The sequence below is a fragment of the Mus caroli genome, unplaced genomic scaffold (genome assembly GCF_978045245.1).
Source record: "Mus caroli unplaced genomic scaffold, Mus_caroli_1 scaffold_2, whole genome shotgun sequence".
Lineage (NCBI taxonomy): Eukaryota > Metazoa > Chordata > Mammalia > Rodentia > Muridae > Mus > Mus caroli.
In genome coordinates this window covers 143,285,173-143,304,442 of record NW_028227257.1, presented here as the reverse complement: position 1 = coordinate 143,304,442, position 19,270 = coordinate 143,285,173, and the positions used below count along the sequence as shown (strand labels likewise).

The 19,270-nt window shown below is 37.7% G+C and overlaps 1 protein-coding gene across 4 annotated transcripts in view; it reads right to left on the bottom strand.

The window, feature by feature from the left end:
* The window catches only part of Strbp (spermatid perinuclear RNA binding protein), a 121,001-nt gene that overhangs the window by 22,557 nt on the left and 79,174 nt on the right, over positions 1–19,270 (bottom strand). For all 4 annotated transcript variants that reach the window (XM_029474577.2, XM_029474579.2, XM_021155635.3 and 1 more), the window contains exons 11-12: positions 1,072–1,164; positions 65–264 (exon numbers count right to left, since the gene is read on the bottom strand). In XM_029474577.2, the coding sequence (XP_029330437.1) occupies positions 65–264; positions 1,072–1,164 (293 nt within the window). The remainder of the gene's footprint in view (positions 1–64; positions 265–1,071; positions 1,165–19,270) is intronic.

Sequence of the window (19,270 nt, the reverse complement as noted above, 5' to 3'; positions counted from 1 at the left end):
ACACAAGTAAGCATTTTATAAGAACTAAACAAAGGAAGTACTAGTCAGTAAAAGAATACTCTACCTTCACTGCCACATGAAGCTTTGCTGTTTTCTTGGATGGTCCTGAGGCTTCATAAGTTGTGCCATCCACATCTACAGACATTGTGAAGACTGGGGCATGGACCGGGCCAGATTGTGACAAAAGCTTATACTGAAGCCCGGGCCTGATCTGATTTAATCTCATTAGTGCATTCATAAGGTCTATTGCTTTACTATCTAGAACTATGAAAGAAAGAAAAATTAAGATTAAAAATTAAACTAGAAAGCCATTTTGCTTCAAACTATACATTTGTAGATTCTATTAACCACTATAAATTACCCATGTGATCCATCTAGAAAGATGGATCCACTTACTACTCTTGCAGAAGATCTGAGTTTAGTCCCCAGCATCCGCAGAGACTTATCACATCTGTAACTCCATTGCTAGAGTACCTGAGGCCTTCTTCTGATCTCTGAATGTACTAGGCATGCACATGGTACAAATACATACACACAGGTAAAATATTCAGACATAAAGAAATCTAAAGAATGTTTTTACATTTCTCACGTGTAAATGAGAAAACAATTACAAATTCAATCCAAAAGTCATCTTTAAATTTCTTATACATTATAACAGGTTGGTAAAAAAAAAAAAAGTTAAATTGATTTCTTTTTTTTTTTTTTTTCAAAGATTTATTATATATAAGTACATTGTAGCTATCTTTGGACACACCATAAAAAAGCATCAGATCTCATTACAGATGGTTGTGAGCCACCATGTGATTGCCGGGAATCAAACTCTGGACCTCTGGAAAAGCAGTCAGTGCCCTTAACTGCTGAGCCATCTCTCCAGCCTGTCACATTAATTTCTATTTGTCAGCATTGATGTCTTAAGCAATGAAATTTAGAAGCTCAAAGTTCTTCAATTACCAATTTTGTCAACTAAGGTCTATTCTTAAAATTCAAAGACAATGCAATTCTTCCTTTCTTATTTTTTCTGAAGCTATAAACCTTCTCTACTTCCCACCATAAGAATAAAGATTTACAAACTTTTCCTTAAGTTTCGTTTCATCTTCTTGTTGGGATCTTTATCATCCCCTAATCCATCTTCAAATGGCCTCTTTAGAGCTGAAGACCCAGCACCTACAAACAATTACAAGAGCTTCAGTTATAACTATGATCCTTATTTAATGTTTGAGTGGAAAAAAATCTCAAAATTCACAAAAAGATCACACAAGTTTTCTAAGTGTGCAATTACAGCCGTATTTATAATCCAGAGTGTGCAATGTTCTTTTGAAATTATTTATTAACATTTTCGCAAATACCTATTCAATATTTATTCAGGTATGCCCACATTTATGACTATGCTATAATATGAATATGCTATACTAAAACTTGTATGCAGAATATTAATTCCCTATGCAATGATGGTTGAGAGGGAGTTTATGCAAGAGACAAAACCATAATAAACATTAGTGAGCTTGTAAAAGATGCCTGAAACAGACTGCCTCTTCCCCAATGTGAAGACATACAATAGGTACCATTTGTAAGAAATAAACTAGTACTAAGACTGGGCAGGGGCTGGTGAGATGGCTCAGTGGTTAAGAGCACAGATTGCTCTTCCAGAGGTCATGAATTCAAATCCCAGCAACCACATGGTGGCTCACAACCACTTTTAATGAGAAACCAAAAAAAGAAGAACCTGTGGGCCTCAGTGAGCAGGGCCAGACCAAGAGGGAGAAAGGGAAAGGGGGCTTGGGGGAGGAAGACTGGGCAGTGATGGTGAAAACCTTTAATCTTGACACTCAAGAGGCAAAGACAAGCAGATCTCTTGTATGTATGTAGGCCAGCCTGGTCTACATAGTGTGGAAAAAAAAAAACAAAACATATAACCAGGTAGCCAGACATCAACCCCCCTGGGCTCAGTCTTAAGCTTAGACTTCCAGCTTGCATAACTGTTTAGTAGTAACTCTTTATCATTTATAAATTACCCAGTCTTAGGTCCTTTAGTACTGAGACCAAGCAGACTAGAATGGCATGTATTCACATCTGTTATAAACATGAACATAAAGTCTGTCATCTATGTATCAGATGATTATAAGTAGTTACTGTTAGAAGAATTCATCTATCCTTTTAATTATTTCTAAATTGCTTATAGCAATAGTAAACATATTAAAATCTTGTGCTTTTTTATAAGTCTGATCATCAAATTATATGTACTTTTGCAATTATAACTCTTCTGCAAGATTTTATGCAGTTTTCTATGAGGCTTTTCTCCCATTATCAACTTCTTACTTTACCAGAAGAACATTGTGAATAAACATTTTATGTGTCCTTAACTGCATTTTGCAGATAAAAGGTATTTCTTATTTCTCTTCTATTTTATAAATAACCTTCTATTTTCACTTAGGAACACTTAGGAACAACATAAGAAGAAGAAACTGATTGATATTAGTTGGGTGAAGCAACCACTTAATAATCCTCCCAGATGAAAATAAGAGCTTTGTTGCTCAGAGACTGCCCCACCCGGGAATCCATCCCACAACCAGCCATCAAACACAGACATTATTGCATATGCCAGCAAGATTTTGCTGAAAGGACCCTGATATAGCTGTCTCTGGTAAGACTATGCCAGTGCCTGGCAAATAGAGAAGTGGATGCTCACAGTCATCTATTGGATGGATCACAGGGCCCCCAATGGAGGAGCTAGAGAAAGTACCCAAGGGGTCTGCAACCCTATAGGTGGAACAACAATATGAACTAACCAGTACCCCCAGAGCTGGTGTCTCTAGCTGCATATGTAGCAGAAGATGCCCTAGTCGGCCATCATGGGGAAGAGAAGCCCCTTGGTCTTGCAAACTTTATATGCCCCAGTACAGGGAAACAAAAGGGCCAGAAAGTGGGAGTGGGTGGGTAGGGGAGCAGGGCGGGGGGAGGGTATAGGGGACTTTCAGGATAGCATTTGAAATGTAAATGAAGAAAATATCTAATAAAAAAATTGAGGAAAAAAAAGAGCTTTGTTGCCCAAGTTTCAAAGAGAGAGAGAAAAGGTGATCAGCCTGCCTAAGAACATTAATGAATTCTGTCTTCAATTTAAAAATAAGTTACTTCACGAAAAAAATATGTAACAGTGAAATTCTCTATTTTTTCATTATCAAGATTTATTGTCCCTTGGCATAATCACTGAGTTCAGCAGTTGTTTGAGTCAATTATTTTACAATCAGCTCAATCTTGATGTTCACCAACAAAAAAAAACAATGTTTGCTTAGCGTTACTGTCTCATCTGCATACAACTGTAAGTATGTCAGTTTTCTGGAGCTCTAAAAAAGGAACTACGTTTATTCATTCTTTCCCTTACTCATTACCTATATTAAAAGCAGTTCTTTAACTGACTAAAAATTCTAACCTGGTTGAATACATGGATTTAAGTATTCCAGCTCCATGGAAAGAACACTGTGGCTTCATCTTATCAACCTGTCACTGGGAAAGAGCTCATGATCACAGTAATCAGGAAAAACAGGCTTACATTTAGCAACTTTTTTTTTTTTTTTTTTTTGGTTTTTCGAGACAGGGTTTCGCTGTATAGCTCTGGCTGTCCTGGAACTCACTTTGTAGACCAGGCTGGCCTCGAACTCAGAAATCCACCCGTCTCTGCCTCCCGAGTGCTGGGACTAAAGGTGTGCGCCACCACGCCCGCTTTAGCAAGACATTTTAACCTTCCTAATCTAGTAATGAAACCACTTCTAAAGCAAAATATTTTTCATAAAATATAAGTGCTCACCAACATAGGTCTGATGCCATCCCCTTAAATCATTTACATGCAATAACTTAATCCTCACAAGCACTCAAAAGCCAATACCTCTATCATTCCCAATATAAACTCATGAACGCATTTATTCAATAAGAAGCATTTTCAGCATTTACTGTATGCAGGCAATTTCAAGTATTTAACATGTAACAGAGACAAACATACCCCTGTGTCCTCAAAGAGCTTAAGCACAGTGGTGAAGATTAATTACAACATGTCATATCACAGTGATGCAGGCACAAACAGGTGACAGTTTCAGTACCAAGGGCCCCATTTGGCTTTGTTTATGCATACACATACATGCACTCATGCACTCACACACACCTTTTAATGATGTATTTGGAAGCCTAATTTCTTTACCTGCACATACTGCACATACAATGTGTATAAATCCATCTTGAAACAATGAACTTAGAAATCTCAGAATGCCTTTAATTCCCAAACTGCACTGGTCAACATGTACTCCCATCTCTGAACAATAGTTTAAATTTCACCCCCAGTAGCAATCAGACAAAGACATTTCTCCTCAAGTGTATTCCCAACGAGTGTAACTGACTATGCAAATATGAAGAAAAGAAAAGCAGAATCAGCCTGACCTGATTTGGGTGCAAAGTAAGGTAAAATTGTGTCTTCTAGTAAACTTTTGGGGGAAATCACTGCATTACCATTTATGTTATGCATAAGTGGATGTATATATGATTAAAATCAGTAACTGGGGTCCTTAAATACACTCACTCATATATCAGGTCTGATCAGCAATCCTGCTTTGCTCTAAATTAAGTTATCTTGCTTCTTTTGCTAGTCTGTGTAAACTCTTACCTTCAATGAATAAGAGATTGAGAACCTCTTAAACATTTGGCCCAGACCCTAACCACCTATAAAAGTAGTGGGTATAATAAAGACCTGTAAGAAGTGTTCTCAGTAATCAATAAGAGAACTCAAGACTGCCTCAAAGAATTTTGGCCAAACTCAGAAGATGGGAAATGTCATGTGCCTGGGGAAAAAAAGAACAGTCACAGATAAGAGTGTAGATTTTAGGGACTGGAGTGATGGCTTAGCAATTAAGAACACTGGCTGCTTTTCCAGAGGGCCTAGGTTCTATTCCCAGCACCTATATGGGTGACTCAGAACCATCTGTGACTCCAGTTCCAAGGGATCTGATGCCCCTTTTAAACCTCCTTCAGTTATCAAGAACATACATGGTCCACAGACATACATGCAGCAAAACACTCATGCACATAAAATAAAAATTAATAATATTTTAAATTTAGATTTTAAATATGTTAAGTGTGAGCTTTTATTAAGCTAGGAATTTATGTGATGGTGATGAAAAGGAACTGTGGATTGGACAGCTAGTAATCAGATGGAAGTACAAATTTAGGGCCATTTTTGGTATAAAGGAATTTTGAGACTGAAGACTAAATGAATCATTGTAAATAAAGACAAAAGGCTGAAGATTGACTGCTGAGACATTTTTATTATTTAGAATTCAGAAAGTCAAAGAAGATCAGATAATGAGAAACTGGCACTGGGGTCAGAAGAGTCAAGAGAAAATGATAGTGTGAAACTCAAATGAAAAGTAGCATTTCATGTCACAAAAGCTGGATCCAGTAACAAATAATGAGAACAGAGGGCAACATAAATATCATACTCTGTTGAAGGATGGGTAAACTGGTATATTGGACAAACTTCTAGGTCATTTGATACACCTATAACATTTTGAAGACATCTCAGAAGCCATACATGAAAGTAGTCATAACCATTCTATGGGTGGCTGAAAAGTACTAAATAACATAAATATTGTTCAAAACTCAGACAAATAAATCATGACGTATTCATAAAAGATACTACAGAGCTATTAAGATGAAAAACTAATACACTTAGAATAATTTCAAACAATAGTAGACAAAAAGATTAAGTCAACAAAAGATTAAGCTGGTACAGCTCAATTTCTAGAAAGTATAAGGCAAATTAAATTACTGAAGAAAGCACATTTAGGTAGTACAGCTAGAGAATCTAGGAAAATACTGTCCAAAAATCAGAACCTATAATTCACATGGCAAGCACATAATAGGACGGCACCTGAGGAACAGACAACATTGTATTTCTTAATTATGGCAGTGATTATATAAATAACTTTTTAAAATAATTCTTTGGAGGGCTAAAGAGATGACTCTATAGTTAAGAGCATAGGGTGCTCTTACTAAAGACCTGAGTTCAATTCTCAGCATCCACATAACAACAAACTATTAACTCCTGATCCAGGGGATGTGATGCCTGCCTTCTGGTCTCAGCAGACACCTGGAAGGCATGTGATACACAGACATAAATGCAGGCAAAACAGCCATATACATACTATTTTTTAAAGTACTCACTGTGTCAAAGTTGCAGCAGGATAGGGCTCTAAACAAATCATTGAATGTGGTAAGGGAAAGGTTACAGGCAATACTTGAGTAGTGATAAGGAAGAAAGCTTAATAGAACAAGCTCAAATCACAAGAAAAAGTTCAAAAAAGAAGAGCTAAAATACGAGGCTGTTGTTTGCCAAAAGTGGTGTTTTTCAAGATCTGAGAAATGGGACTTTGTGAGGGGTAGAAATTAAGAGGGAATTTACTTTGGTTTATGAAAATAACAGAGTGAATATAACTCATGTTGCAAAAAAAGAGATAACTGCTAAAATATCTATTTATAGAGAAAGAAAATACAACATACTACACAAGCCCAAAGTCGTATCATCAAATAAAGATGCTACATAGATAAGATAGTAGACAGAATGGTGAGAATATGTACAAGTTACTATACACACTATTGCTCAATAAAGAGAGAAGCAAGAAAGGTCAACCAATAAGAGGAGGAGGTAACTGAGGAGCTATGAAATGAGACGTTGAGACAACTCTCAAAATAGTCCCCATGTGGTTTTTCTGCAATCATGTTTAGCAATGTGCTAAGATAGAAAATAGATTTCAACTACAGATCCAGTAAGAAGGATCAAGAAATAGAAGCTGTATTGCAGGGAGGGATTATAATGATAAGCCAGAGAACACAGAGTAAAGACATAAGTAAGACCATGAAGAGAACTGAGGGACTATCACTGCTGAAAATGAGCCCACACAGTCTCTACAGAGAGGGGCTAAAATGCAGGAAAAATAAAGTCTATGGCAGGGAACTGTAATATGAAAGAAAAACACTATGAGTGAACACAGAAATTAAAAATTATATAATCCTCTCCCTGAAACTACCCACCCCAGTCACTGAGCGAGCCTAGAACCACATGATGTCCAAACCCAGAATCTAAACCAGAACTCTAGATAGGAACTCCTGGAGCTAATCTATTGACCTTCCTAACTGACAACTACCCACCTGCTACTGGGCCTCAGGACAGTGTGACGCTCAACCCACAACCCCATCTAAGTGCACACAGAGCCAGTTCCTGCCTACCTATCCACTACCCCACACAGAATGAGTGGCCCCAATTCTGAAATTCAGGTATTACTCAGTGGATCCACAACCTGTCAAGTTAGAATAAACAGCAAAGATCTAAACACCTATTCAACAAAGACAAGACCAGGTATTCTAAACACCTCAAAAAGCCTAAGTCAAGCTGTCTAGATATCATCACAAAACCACAAACAGGAACAACTAAGAGTATAAACAAGAACAACGAAGAGAGTATGCCCTGTCTTGAAATTAACACCTCATCATAATATTCCCTGTGAAAAGCAATTGTGCTGATGCACAATAAGGACTTTAAAATGGCATTATAAATATATTCAAGGAGCTCAAAGATGATATGAATAAATACATGTCTAAATAAAATTAAAAAAAAAAAACAGAGTTGAATGAAAACAAATATGAAAATACAATTTGATGTATACTCTCTGAAGAAAAGCCAAACAAATAAAATTATGAAAAATTCAGTGAAAAACTTTAGGATAAAAGCTCACCAACATACTGAATCATATTGAAAGGGGAAAATAACATATCTCAAAGATGAGGTAGAATGAATGAATCACTCAGCTGGAAAAAAAAAAAAAAGTTAAGTCTAAAAAACCAAAGAACAAATTATCCAAGAAATGTGGGATACTATGAAAAGACCAAACCTATGAATCCAAAGTATAAAATAAAAAAAGATACCCAGGTCAAAGGCATAAAAATATTTTCGAAACATAGTAAAAGGACATTTCCCAAACCTAAGGAAAGAGATGGTATCAAGGTATAAGAAGCATACAGAAAACCAAATAGGCATGAAGGAGTCAAGGGTGGGGATGGCAAGCACACAGATCACCCCATAACACACAATGATAAAAACAATAAATACACAGAACAAAGGAAAGATATTGAGACCAAGTCACATATAAAGGCAGGCCTATCATAGTAACAACTGGTTTTACCTAAGACAATTGATTTGATTTTATGTGCATTGGTGTAAGGGTGTAAGATCCCTTGAAACTGCACAAACAGTTATGTCCTGCCATCTGGGTGCTGGGAATTGAACCAAGGCTCTCTGGAAGAGCAGCCAGAGCTCTTAACCAATTTTACAACAGAGAATTTAACAGCAAGAAAGACCTGGTCTGATGTTCTACCCATTCTGAATGACCACAGATGTCAGCCCAGAAAAATGATCAGTCATAACTGAAAGAAAAAGAAAAATGCTTCACAAAGCAAATAAAACAAAGAAAAAGGGCTTATCTAACCAAAATGGACAGAACAGATGGGAACGGTAATTTATACTCATTAAAGGAAAAATTCACCAAGAGTATATTATGATACTAAGATTTATACAACAAACAAGGGGCACCCAATTTCATAAAAGAAACTAAATCCTAAAACTCACAGGTTAACCCTAACAATGAAAGTGTGATTTCAATAGCTAACTTTCACCAATAGGTTATCCATACACAAACTTAATAAACTCTGGAGTTAAATGACATCTAAATAATATGGACCTAACAGAAAATTCTATTCTAATACTAAAAAATTCACTTTTTTCTCAGCAGTCCATGAAACTTTTCCCAAAATTAACCATATATTAGGATACAATATAAGTCTCAACAATACAGGAAAACTGAATATCCTATATGCTATCAGGTATCAAAGGTATGTTCAACAGCAGTAGAAATGGCAGAAAATAGAAAAACTCATAGAAACAAGAAGACAGTATTAAATGAAAATTGGACCAGGTGAGAAATCAAGAAGGAACTATGCTGGATGGTGATAGGTTGTGCAACATTGATCCCAAAACTTGGGAGGCAGAGGCAGGCAGATCTCTATGAGTTCAAGGCCAGCCTGATTTACAGAGTGAGTAGCCAGAGCTATATGGAGAAACCCTGTCTGGGGTTTTTTTTTAAAAAAAGGGAAGGGGGAAGAAGAGAAAAAGGGGAAAAGGGAAAAAGTAGAAAAGGGAAGAAAACAGGATTTAAGCCATGCAATGGTGGTGCATATCTTAAATCCAAGAACTCAGGAGGCAAAGGCAGGCAGATCTCTTAAGTTCAAAGCCAACCTGGTGTACAGAGACATCCAGGACATCACAGAGAAAAGTGGGAGTGGATGGGGATATTTATTGAACAAAAATAGAAATACAACATATGAACATAACAAAATTGTATGATACACTGCAGGCAGACCTCAGAGGAAAGCCCTTAACACTGTGCCTAACATCAAGAAATTAGAAAAAATTAAATATTAGTAAGTAAATGATATACTTGAAATTGTAAGAAAAACATGAACAAATAGCCTGAATAGAAAGGAAGAAATAATCAATACAGGCCTGAAATTAATAAAAGAGGAAAGAAAACCAATATCAATAATAATCAATGATATGAACAGGTGGTTCTTGAAAGATGCTGGTGGGGACAAAAACAATGAGACCGGCAAACCTTTATCGAAATTGACTATAAGGAAGAGAAGACCCAAATTTAGAAATGAGGGATAGAGAGACAGCTCAGAAGTTAAGACTACTAGGTACTGTTGCAAAGGAACTGGATTCATTTCCAACATGGTGGCTCATAATAATTCCAGTACTAAGGACCCAATGCCTTTCCCTGGATAACACAAGGCAAGCATATGATAAACAAACATACATGCAAAATTAACACACACAAAAACAAACATTCATACATATAATTTTAATTGTAATTACAAAGGAAAAGGAAGACATTATAATATACTGAGCAATGACCACAGTGGAGCATATGTGCTTGTTATATGTTGGAACACTGGCTATATGCCCAGGAGTGGTATAGCTGGGTCCTCAGGTAGTACTATGTCCAATTTTCTGAGAAACCTCCAGACTGATTTAGATAATGGTTGTGCCAGCTTGCAATCCCACTAGCAATGGAGAAGTGTTCCTCTTTCTCCAAATCCTCATCACCATCTGCTGTCACCTGAGTTTTTAATCTTACTGATTCTAACTGGTATGAGGTAGAATCTCAGAGATGTTTTGATTTGCATTTCCCTGATGACTAAGGATGTTGAACAATCTTTAAGTGCTTCTCCACCATTCAACATTCCTCAATTGAGAATTCTTTGTTTAGCTCTGTATTCTGTTTTAATACGGTTATTTCTCTGGAGTTGAACTTCTTGAATTCTTTCTTTTTTCTTAATTGGATACGTTCTTCATTTACATTTCAAATGCTATCCTGAAAATCCCCTATACCCTCCCCCTGCCCTGCTCCCCAACCCACCCACTCCCGCTTTCTGGTCCTGGCATTCCCCTGTACTGTGGCCTATGATCTCCACAAGACCAAGGAAGGGCCTGTCCTCCCTTTGATAGCTAACTAGGCCACCTTCTGCTACATATGCAGCTAGAGTCACAAGTTTTGGGGGGTCCTGGTAAGTTCATATTGTTGTTCCTCCTATAGGGTTGCATACCCCTTTAGCTCCTTGAGTACTTTATCTAGCTCCTTCTTTGGGGTCTCTGTGTTCCATCCAATAGATGACTGTGCGCATCCACTTCTGTATTTGCCAGGCACTGGCATAGCCTCACAAGAGACAGCTATATCAGGGTCCTGTCAGCAAAATCTTGCGGGCATATGCAATAATGTCTGGGTTTAGTGGTTGTATATGGGATAGATCACCAGGTGGAGCAGTCTCTGGGTGATCCTTCATTCCGTCTCAGCTCCGGATTTTCTCTCTGTAACTCCTTCCATTGGCATTTTGTCCCCCATTCAATGGAGGAGTGTTCCTCTTTTTGGTCTTCCTTCGTCTTGAGCTTCATATGTATTGCAAATTTTATCTTGTATATTCTGTTTCTAGTCTAATATCCACTTATCAGTGAGTGCATATCATGTGTGTTCTTTTTTGATTGCATTACCTCATTCAGGATGATATCCTCCAGATCCATCCACTTGCCTAAGGATTTCACAAGTTCTTTGTTTTTAATTGATGAGTAGTACTCCATTGTATAAATGTACCACATTTTCTGTATCTATTCCTCTGTTGAGGGACCTCTGGTTCTTCCCAGCTTCTGGCTATTATAAATAAGGCTGCTATGACCGTAGTGGAGCTTGTATCCTTATTACAAGTTGGAACATCTTCTGGGTATATGCCCAGGAGACATATTGCCAGATCCTCCAGAAGTACTATGTCCAATTTTCTGAGGAACGGCCAAGACTAATTTCCAGAGGGGTTTGTACCAACTTGCAATCCCACCAACAATGGAGGAGTGTTCCTATCTCCACATCCTCACCAGCATCTGCTGTCACTCGAGTTTTTGATCTTAGCCATTCTGACTGGTGTGAGGTTGAATCTCACGGTTGTTTTGATTTGCATTTCCCTGATGATTGAGGATGTTGAACATTTTTTTCAGTGTGTTTCTCAGCCATTCCATATTCCTCAGTTGAGAATTCTTTGTTTAGCTCTATACCCCATTTTTAATAGGGTTATTTGATGTTCTCGAGTCCATCTTCTTGAGTTCTGTATATATATTAGATATTAGTTCCCTATCTGATTTAGGATTGGTAAAGATCCTTTCCCAATCTCTTGGTGGTCTTTTTGTCTTATTGACAGTATCTTTTGCCTTACAGAAGCTTTGTAATTTTATGAGGTCCCATTTGTTCATTCTCGATCTTACAGCACAAGCCATTGCTGTTCTGTTCAGAAATTTTTTCTCTGTGCCCATATCTTGGAGGCTCTTCCCCACTTTCTCCTCTATAAGTTTCAGTGTCTCTGGTTTTATGTGGAGTGTCTTGATCACTTAGACTTGAGCTTAGTACAAGGAGATAAGAATGGATCAAATTTGCATTCTTCTACATGATAACCTAAAGTTGTCCCAGCATTTGTTGAAAATGCTGTCTTTTTTCCACTGGATGGTTTTAGCTCCTTTGTCAAAGATCAAGTGACCATAGGTGTGTAGGTTCATTTCTGGGTCTTCAATTCTATGCATTGATCTACCTGTCTGTTCGCTGTACCAGTACCATGTAGTTTTTATCACAATTACTCTGTAGTACAGCTTGAGGTCAGGCATGGTGATTCCACCAGAGGTTCTTTTATTGTTGAGAATAGTTTTTGCTATCCTAGATGTTTTGTTATTCCAGATTAATTTGCAAATTGCCCTTTCTAACTCTGTGAAGAATTGAATCGGGATTCTGATGGGGATTGCATTGAATCTGTAGATTGCTTTCGGCAAGATAGCCATTTTTACTATATTAATCCTGCCAATCCATGAGCCTGGGAGATCTTTCCATCATCTAAGATCTTCTTCGATTTCTTTCTTCAGAGACTTGAAATTTGGATCACAAAGATCTTTCACTTCCTTAGACACACCAAGGTATTTTATATTATTTGTGACTATCAATAGGGTGTTGGTGCCCTAATTTCTTTCTCAGCCTGTTTATCCTTTGTGTAGAGAAAGGCCACTGATTTGAGGTAATTTTATATCCAGTTACTTTACTGAAGCTGTTTATCAGGTTTAGGAGTTCCCTGGTGGAATTCTTATATAGGGTTACTTTTTTTTTTTTTTTTTGGTTGAAAGACTATTAATAGACTACTTCTATTTCTTTAGGGGATATGGGACTATTTAGATATTAATCTGATCCTGATTTAACTTTGGTAACTGGTATCTGTCTAGAAATTTGTCCATTTCATCCAGATTTTCCAGTTTTGCTGAGTATAGCCTTTTGTAGTAGGACCTGATAATGTTTTAGATTTCCTTGTGTTCTGTTGTTATGTCTCCCTTTTCATTTCTGATTTTGTTAATTAGGATACTGTCCCTGTGCCCTCTAGTTAGTCTGTCTAAGTTAATTTTATATCCAGCTACTTTGCTGACATTGTTCATCAGGTTTAGGAGTTCTCTGATGGAATATTTGGGGTCACTTAAGTATACTATCATATCATCTGCAAATAGTAATATTTTGACTTCTTCCTTTCCAATTGGTATCCCTTTGGTCTCCTTTTGTTGTGTAATTGTTCTGGCTAGGACTTTAAGTACTATGTTGAATAGGTATCGAGAAAGTGGTCAGCCTTGTCTAGTCCCTGATTTTAGAGGGATTGCTTCAAGTTTCTCTCCATTGCTGTATATTGCCTTTACTATGTTTAGGTATGGACCTTGAAATCCTGTTCTTTCCAAGACTTTTACCATGAAAGGGTGTTGAATTTTGTCAAATACTTTCTCAGCATTTAATGAAATGAATGTGTGAAATTCTTTAGCAAATGAATGGATGGATATGGAGGATATATATCATCCTGAGTGAGGTAACCCAACCACAAAAGAACACACATGATATGCACTCACTGATAAATGGATATTAGCCCAGAAACTTAGAATACACAAGATAAAATTTGCAATACACATGAAACTCAAGAAGAAGGAAGACCAATGAGTGGATACTTCATTCCTTCTTAGAATGGGGGACAAAATACCAATGGAAGGAGTTACAAAGACAACGTCTAGAGCTGAGATAGAAAGAAGGACCACCCAGAGACTGCCCCACCTGGGGATCCATCCCATATACAACCACCAAACCCAAACCCTATTGCATATGCCCGCAAGATTTTGCTGACAGGACCCTGATATAGCTGTCTCTTGTGAGGCGATGCCAGTGCCTGGCAAATACAGAAGTGGATGCACACAGTCATCTATTAGATGGAACACAGAGCCCCCAAAGAAGGAGCTAGATAAAGTACCCAAGGAGCTAAAGGGGTGTGCAACCCTATAGGAGGAACAACAATATGAACTAACCAGTACCCCCTAGAGCTTGTGTCTCTAGCTGCATATGTAGCAGAAGATGGCCTAGTTAGCTATCAATGGGAGGACAGGCCCTTGGTCTTGTGAAGATCATTTGCCACAGTACAGGGGAATGCCAGGACCAGAAAGCTAGAGTGGATGGGTTGGGGAGCAGGGCGGGGGGAGGGTATAGGGGACTTTCAGGATAGCATTTGAAATGTAAATAAAGAAAATATCTAAGAAAAAGGAAAAAATGAGATGGTCATATGTTTTTGTTTCCTATGAGTTTGTTTATATAGTGGATTACTTTCTAATCAAATATTGAACTAATCCTGTATCACGGGGATGAATCCTACTTCAAGATGGATGATTGTTTTTGATATGTTCTTGGATTCAGTTTACAAGAATTTTATTGAGTATTTTTGCATCGATATTCATAAGGGAAATTGGTTTGAAGTTCTCTTTCTTTGTTGGGTCTGTGTGTGGCTTAGGTATAAGCGTAATTGTGGCTTCATAAAACAAAATGGGTAGTGTTCCTTCTGTTTCTATTTCGTGGAATAGTTTGAATATTGGTATTAGGTCTTCTTTGAATAGCCAGAAGCTGGAAAGAACCCAGATGTCCTTCAACAGAGGGATGGATACAGAAAATGTGGTACATTTACATAATGGAGTACTACTAAGCTTTTAAAAACAATGACTTTATGAAATTCTTATGTAAATGGATGGAACAAGAATAAATCATCATGAGTGAGGTATCCCAGAACGAACAAGGTATGCATTCACTGATAAGTGGATACTAGCCCAAAAGATCAGAATACTCAAGATACAATTCACAGACCACATGAAGCTCAAGAAGAAGGAAAACCAAAATGTGGATGCTTCAGTCCTTCTTACAACGGGACACAAAATACTCATGGGAGGAAATACAGAGACAATGTGTAGAGCAGAGACTGAAAGAAAGCCCATCCAGAGACTGACCCACCTGGGGATTCATGTCATATGCAGTCACCAAACCCAGACACTACTGTGGAGGCCAAGCAAACGCTTGCTGACAGGAATTGATATAGCTGTCTCCTGAGAGGCTCTGCCAGAGCCTGACCAATACACAGGTAGATGCACAGGGTCCCCAATGAAGGAGTTAGAGAAAGGACTGAAAGAGATGAAGGGGTTGACAACTCCATAGGAAGAACAACAATATCAACCAACCAGACCCCCCCCCCAAGAGCTCCCAGGGACTAAACCACCAACCCAAGAGTACACATGGAAGGACCCATGGCTCCAGCTGCATACAGAGAATGGACTTATTGGGCATCAATGGAAGGAGAGGTCCTTGGTACTGTGAAGGTGAAATTCCCCAGTGTAGGGGAATGCCAAGGCAGGGAGGTGGGAGTGAGTGGATAGGTAGGGGAACACCCTCATAGAAGCAGGGGTTTGGGGGATAGAATAGGAGGTCTCTGCAGGGGGCAGGGGGAACCAGGAAAGGGGATAACATTTGAAATGTAAATAAAGAAAATATCCAATTAAAAAAAAAACAAAAAAGACAGTAGCCAGGCAGTGGTGGTGCATGCCTTTAATCCCAGCACTTGGGAGGCAGAGACAGGAGGATTTCTGAGTTCGAGGTCAGCCTGGTCTACAGAGTTAATTCCAGGACAGCCACAGCTACACAGAGAAACCCTGTCTTAAAAACCAAAAAAAAAAAAAAGACAGTTAAAAAAAAAAATACACTGAGCAAATTTAGAGAATCATAAGGTACTATACCAATACCTCACAAATTGTTCCACAAAACTGAAACAGAAAGAACATTTAAAAATCTATTTTAAAAGTCAGGCAAGGACCCAACAAAAAAAGACAATAAATTAATATCTCTGATGGGTATAAATGTTGAAATCTTTAATATAATATTTGTAAACTGAATATAGGCATTTATCAAAAAGTTCATCAATCATGATCATCCCAGAGATGTGTGAATGGTTCAGCGTCTGTAAATCAATAAATATAAGCCATCATATAAATAGACTAAAGGACAGAAAACAAATGATCTTCTATCTCATTAGAGATAGAAAAGGCCATTACCAAAATCAAACATCCCTTCAGGATAAACATCCTGAAGAAACTAGGGTTACAAGGGACATATCTCAACATAATAAAAGCAATTACAACTAACCCGAGAGAAAAGTATTTCCACTAAAATCAAGAACAAGACAGCTATCTCCATTGTCATTCAATATATTGCTCATAATCTTAGGTAGGGCAATAAGACAACTGAAGGAAATCAAGAAGATACAAATAAAAGAAAAAGTCTAAACACTAAAAAAAAATACGTATGCGCAGACAGTATGATTTTATGCATCAAAGACCCTAGAGACATCACCAGGAAATTTCAGAAATACATTTTGCAAACTGGCAGGATACAAAATTAACTCACTAATCAAGAGACTTCCTATACAGAAACAAACATGCCAGAAGAGAAATAAAACAGACACTCACATGTGCACACATGCAATCTCAGAACATCTTAAGGATGAAAGTAAAAGACATAAACATAAAGACATGGAAAAGAAGAATCATAGACTACAGTAGAAAATGGAAAACCTCCCATTCTCATGGATTGATGAGTTAATATTGTGATAATGACTATTCTACCAAATGTAATCTGAATTATTTAATATAACCTCCAACAAAATTCCAACATAATTATTCATATTAAATAAAAATTATCAAAATTTCATATGAAAATATAAAGGTCTAGGATAAAGAGCTAAACAAAGAACTGCAGGAGGTGTCAATATTCCTGAATTTAAGTTAGACAGAATTATAGAAACAAAAACAAGGCTTAAAAAGTACCTCAGCATTGCTGAGCATGCCTTTAACTCCATCCAGCAACTCAGCACTTAGGAGGCAGAAGTGGGTGGATCTCTGTAGCCTGGTCTACAGAGTGTGTTCTAGGATAGCCAGGGTTACACAGAAATACCCTGATTCATAAAAACAAAAACAACAGCAAAAAGTGGCTCAGCAGTTGAAAGCACTGGCTCTCTTCCAAAGAACCTATGTTCAAATCTTAGCAACCACATGATGGCTCACAACCATCTAACTGTAACTCCAGTTCTAGAAGATCTGATACGTTCTTCTCACTTCTACAGACACCAGGACAAACATGTAGTATACAAATATACATACATGCAGGCAAAATACCCACACATATTAAAAAAAATTAAACTAGCATGTTACTGTCATAAAAAATAAATACAAAGTAAACAGGACTGAGAACCCAGACGTAAGTCCATGAACCTATGAACATCTTGACTTTTGACAAACAGGTCAAGAATGCACACTGGAGAAAAGGCAGTATCGTTAATGGTGCTAGGAAAACTGGATAACTACATGTATAACAATGAAATTAGATTCCTATTTCGCAATCTGTACAAAACTCAACTCCAAACAGATCAAAGACTTAAACATAAGACCTGATATTAAGACTCTGATAGACAAAAAGTAAGAATATGCCTGAACATACAGACTCAAGAAAGAGCTTTCTAAAGCATACCTAGACGATATGCACATTAAGATCAACAACTGACAAACAGGACCACATGAAGCTAAAACATTTGTACAAGCAAAGGACAAAAACACTATCATTTGACTAAAAGGCAACCTACAGTGTGGGGAAAGAACCCACACATCAGACAAAGTGTAAATATCTAGAACATATAAAGAGCTCGAAAAACTAAACATCAAGGAAATATGTAACCCAACTGTAAAAATGGGACCTGGAACTAAACAGAGATTTCAAAAGATCACACAAGTAGCTAAGAAACACTTTATTTCAAAATGGTAAACTCACTTGGTCATCAGGGAAATGTGAATTAAAACTACCTTGAGATTTAATTTTATCCCAGTGAGAATGTCCAAGATCAAAATGACCAGCAATGACCAGCAAATGCTACAAGTGTATGAAAAAAGAAACACTTACTCACTGCTGGTGGGAGTACAACTGATATAGCCACTATAGAAATTATATGTGGCATTTCCTCTGAAAGCTGAAAGTAGATTGTCTTAGTCAGAGTTTCTATTCCTGCACAAACATCATGACCAAGAAGCAAGTTGGGGAGGAAAGGGTTTATTCAGCTTACACTTCCGCATTGCTGTTCATTACCAAAGGAAGTCTGGACTGGAACTCAAGCAGGTCAGGAAGTAGGAGAAGATGCAGAGGCCATGGGGGGTTCTTTACTGGCTTGCTTCCCCTGGCTTGCTCAGCCTGCTCTCTCATAGAACCAAGATTACCAGCCCAGAGATGGCACCACCCACAAGGGGCCTTTCCCCCTTGATCACTAATTGAGAAAATGCCCCACAGCTGGATCTCATGGAGGCACTTCCCCAACTGAAGCTCCTTTCTCTGTGATAACTCCAGCCTGTGTCAAGTTACCAGCCAGTACATAGATCTAGCACAAGATCCACCTATACCCACCTCTTGGGCTATATCCAAAGGACTCACTATCTTATTACAGAGATACTTGTTCATCCATGTTTGTTGCTGCAATACTTATAATAGCCAGAAATTAGAAACAGTCTAGATGGCCAGCAACTGATGAATGGATAATAAAAAATGTGGTATGTATTTCCAAACCAGAATATTATTCAACTGTTAATATATGTAACTGGAAATAGTCATCAAACAATGGCAAACACTACATGCTTTCTCTCATATATGGATGTTACCTTTTAAGCTTTAGATACATGTATTTCATTTGGAATACCCACAGAAGTTAGTTAAGTAACTAGTAAGAAGCCATAGGAGAGGAGGAGATATTTTAATAGAAGGCCAATAGAATACAGTGTTATAAAGGGGGGAAGGAAAAACATGAGACAGGAAGGATTAAATAAGATGGTAGAAGATGGAATAGGGGGAGGCATAATGCACACTAAAGGCAAGACTGAAAGATACTCCTCTAGGTTCCAAAATATATACACGTATAAAAAAAAAAAACAGTTTAAATGGAACCATACTATAATGGGGAACAATACCCCCACTTAGAAAGCATACACTATTGGATAGTAGATAAAACCCCCAGTACCAGGAATGATTTACTTCTTTTTGGACTGCAAGTTAATGGGATTTCATAAACATTGCAGGTCATTGACAATGTTATCAGATACCTTCCAGAACTTGAGGGTAAGACACTACTGCTGAAGAACACACATACTTGTGCAACAGAACACAGAGAATTCTAGCTGGTACTCAAATGGAAGCTTCATCACTGTTAGACAGCTTTCACGGTGATG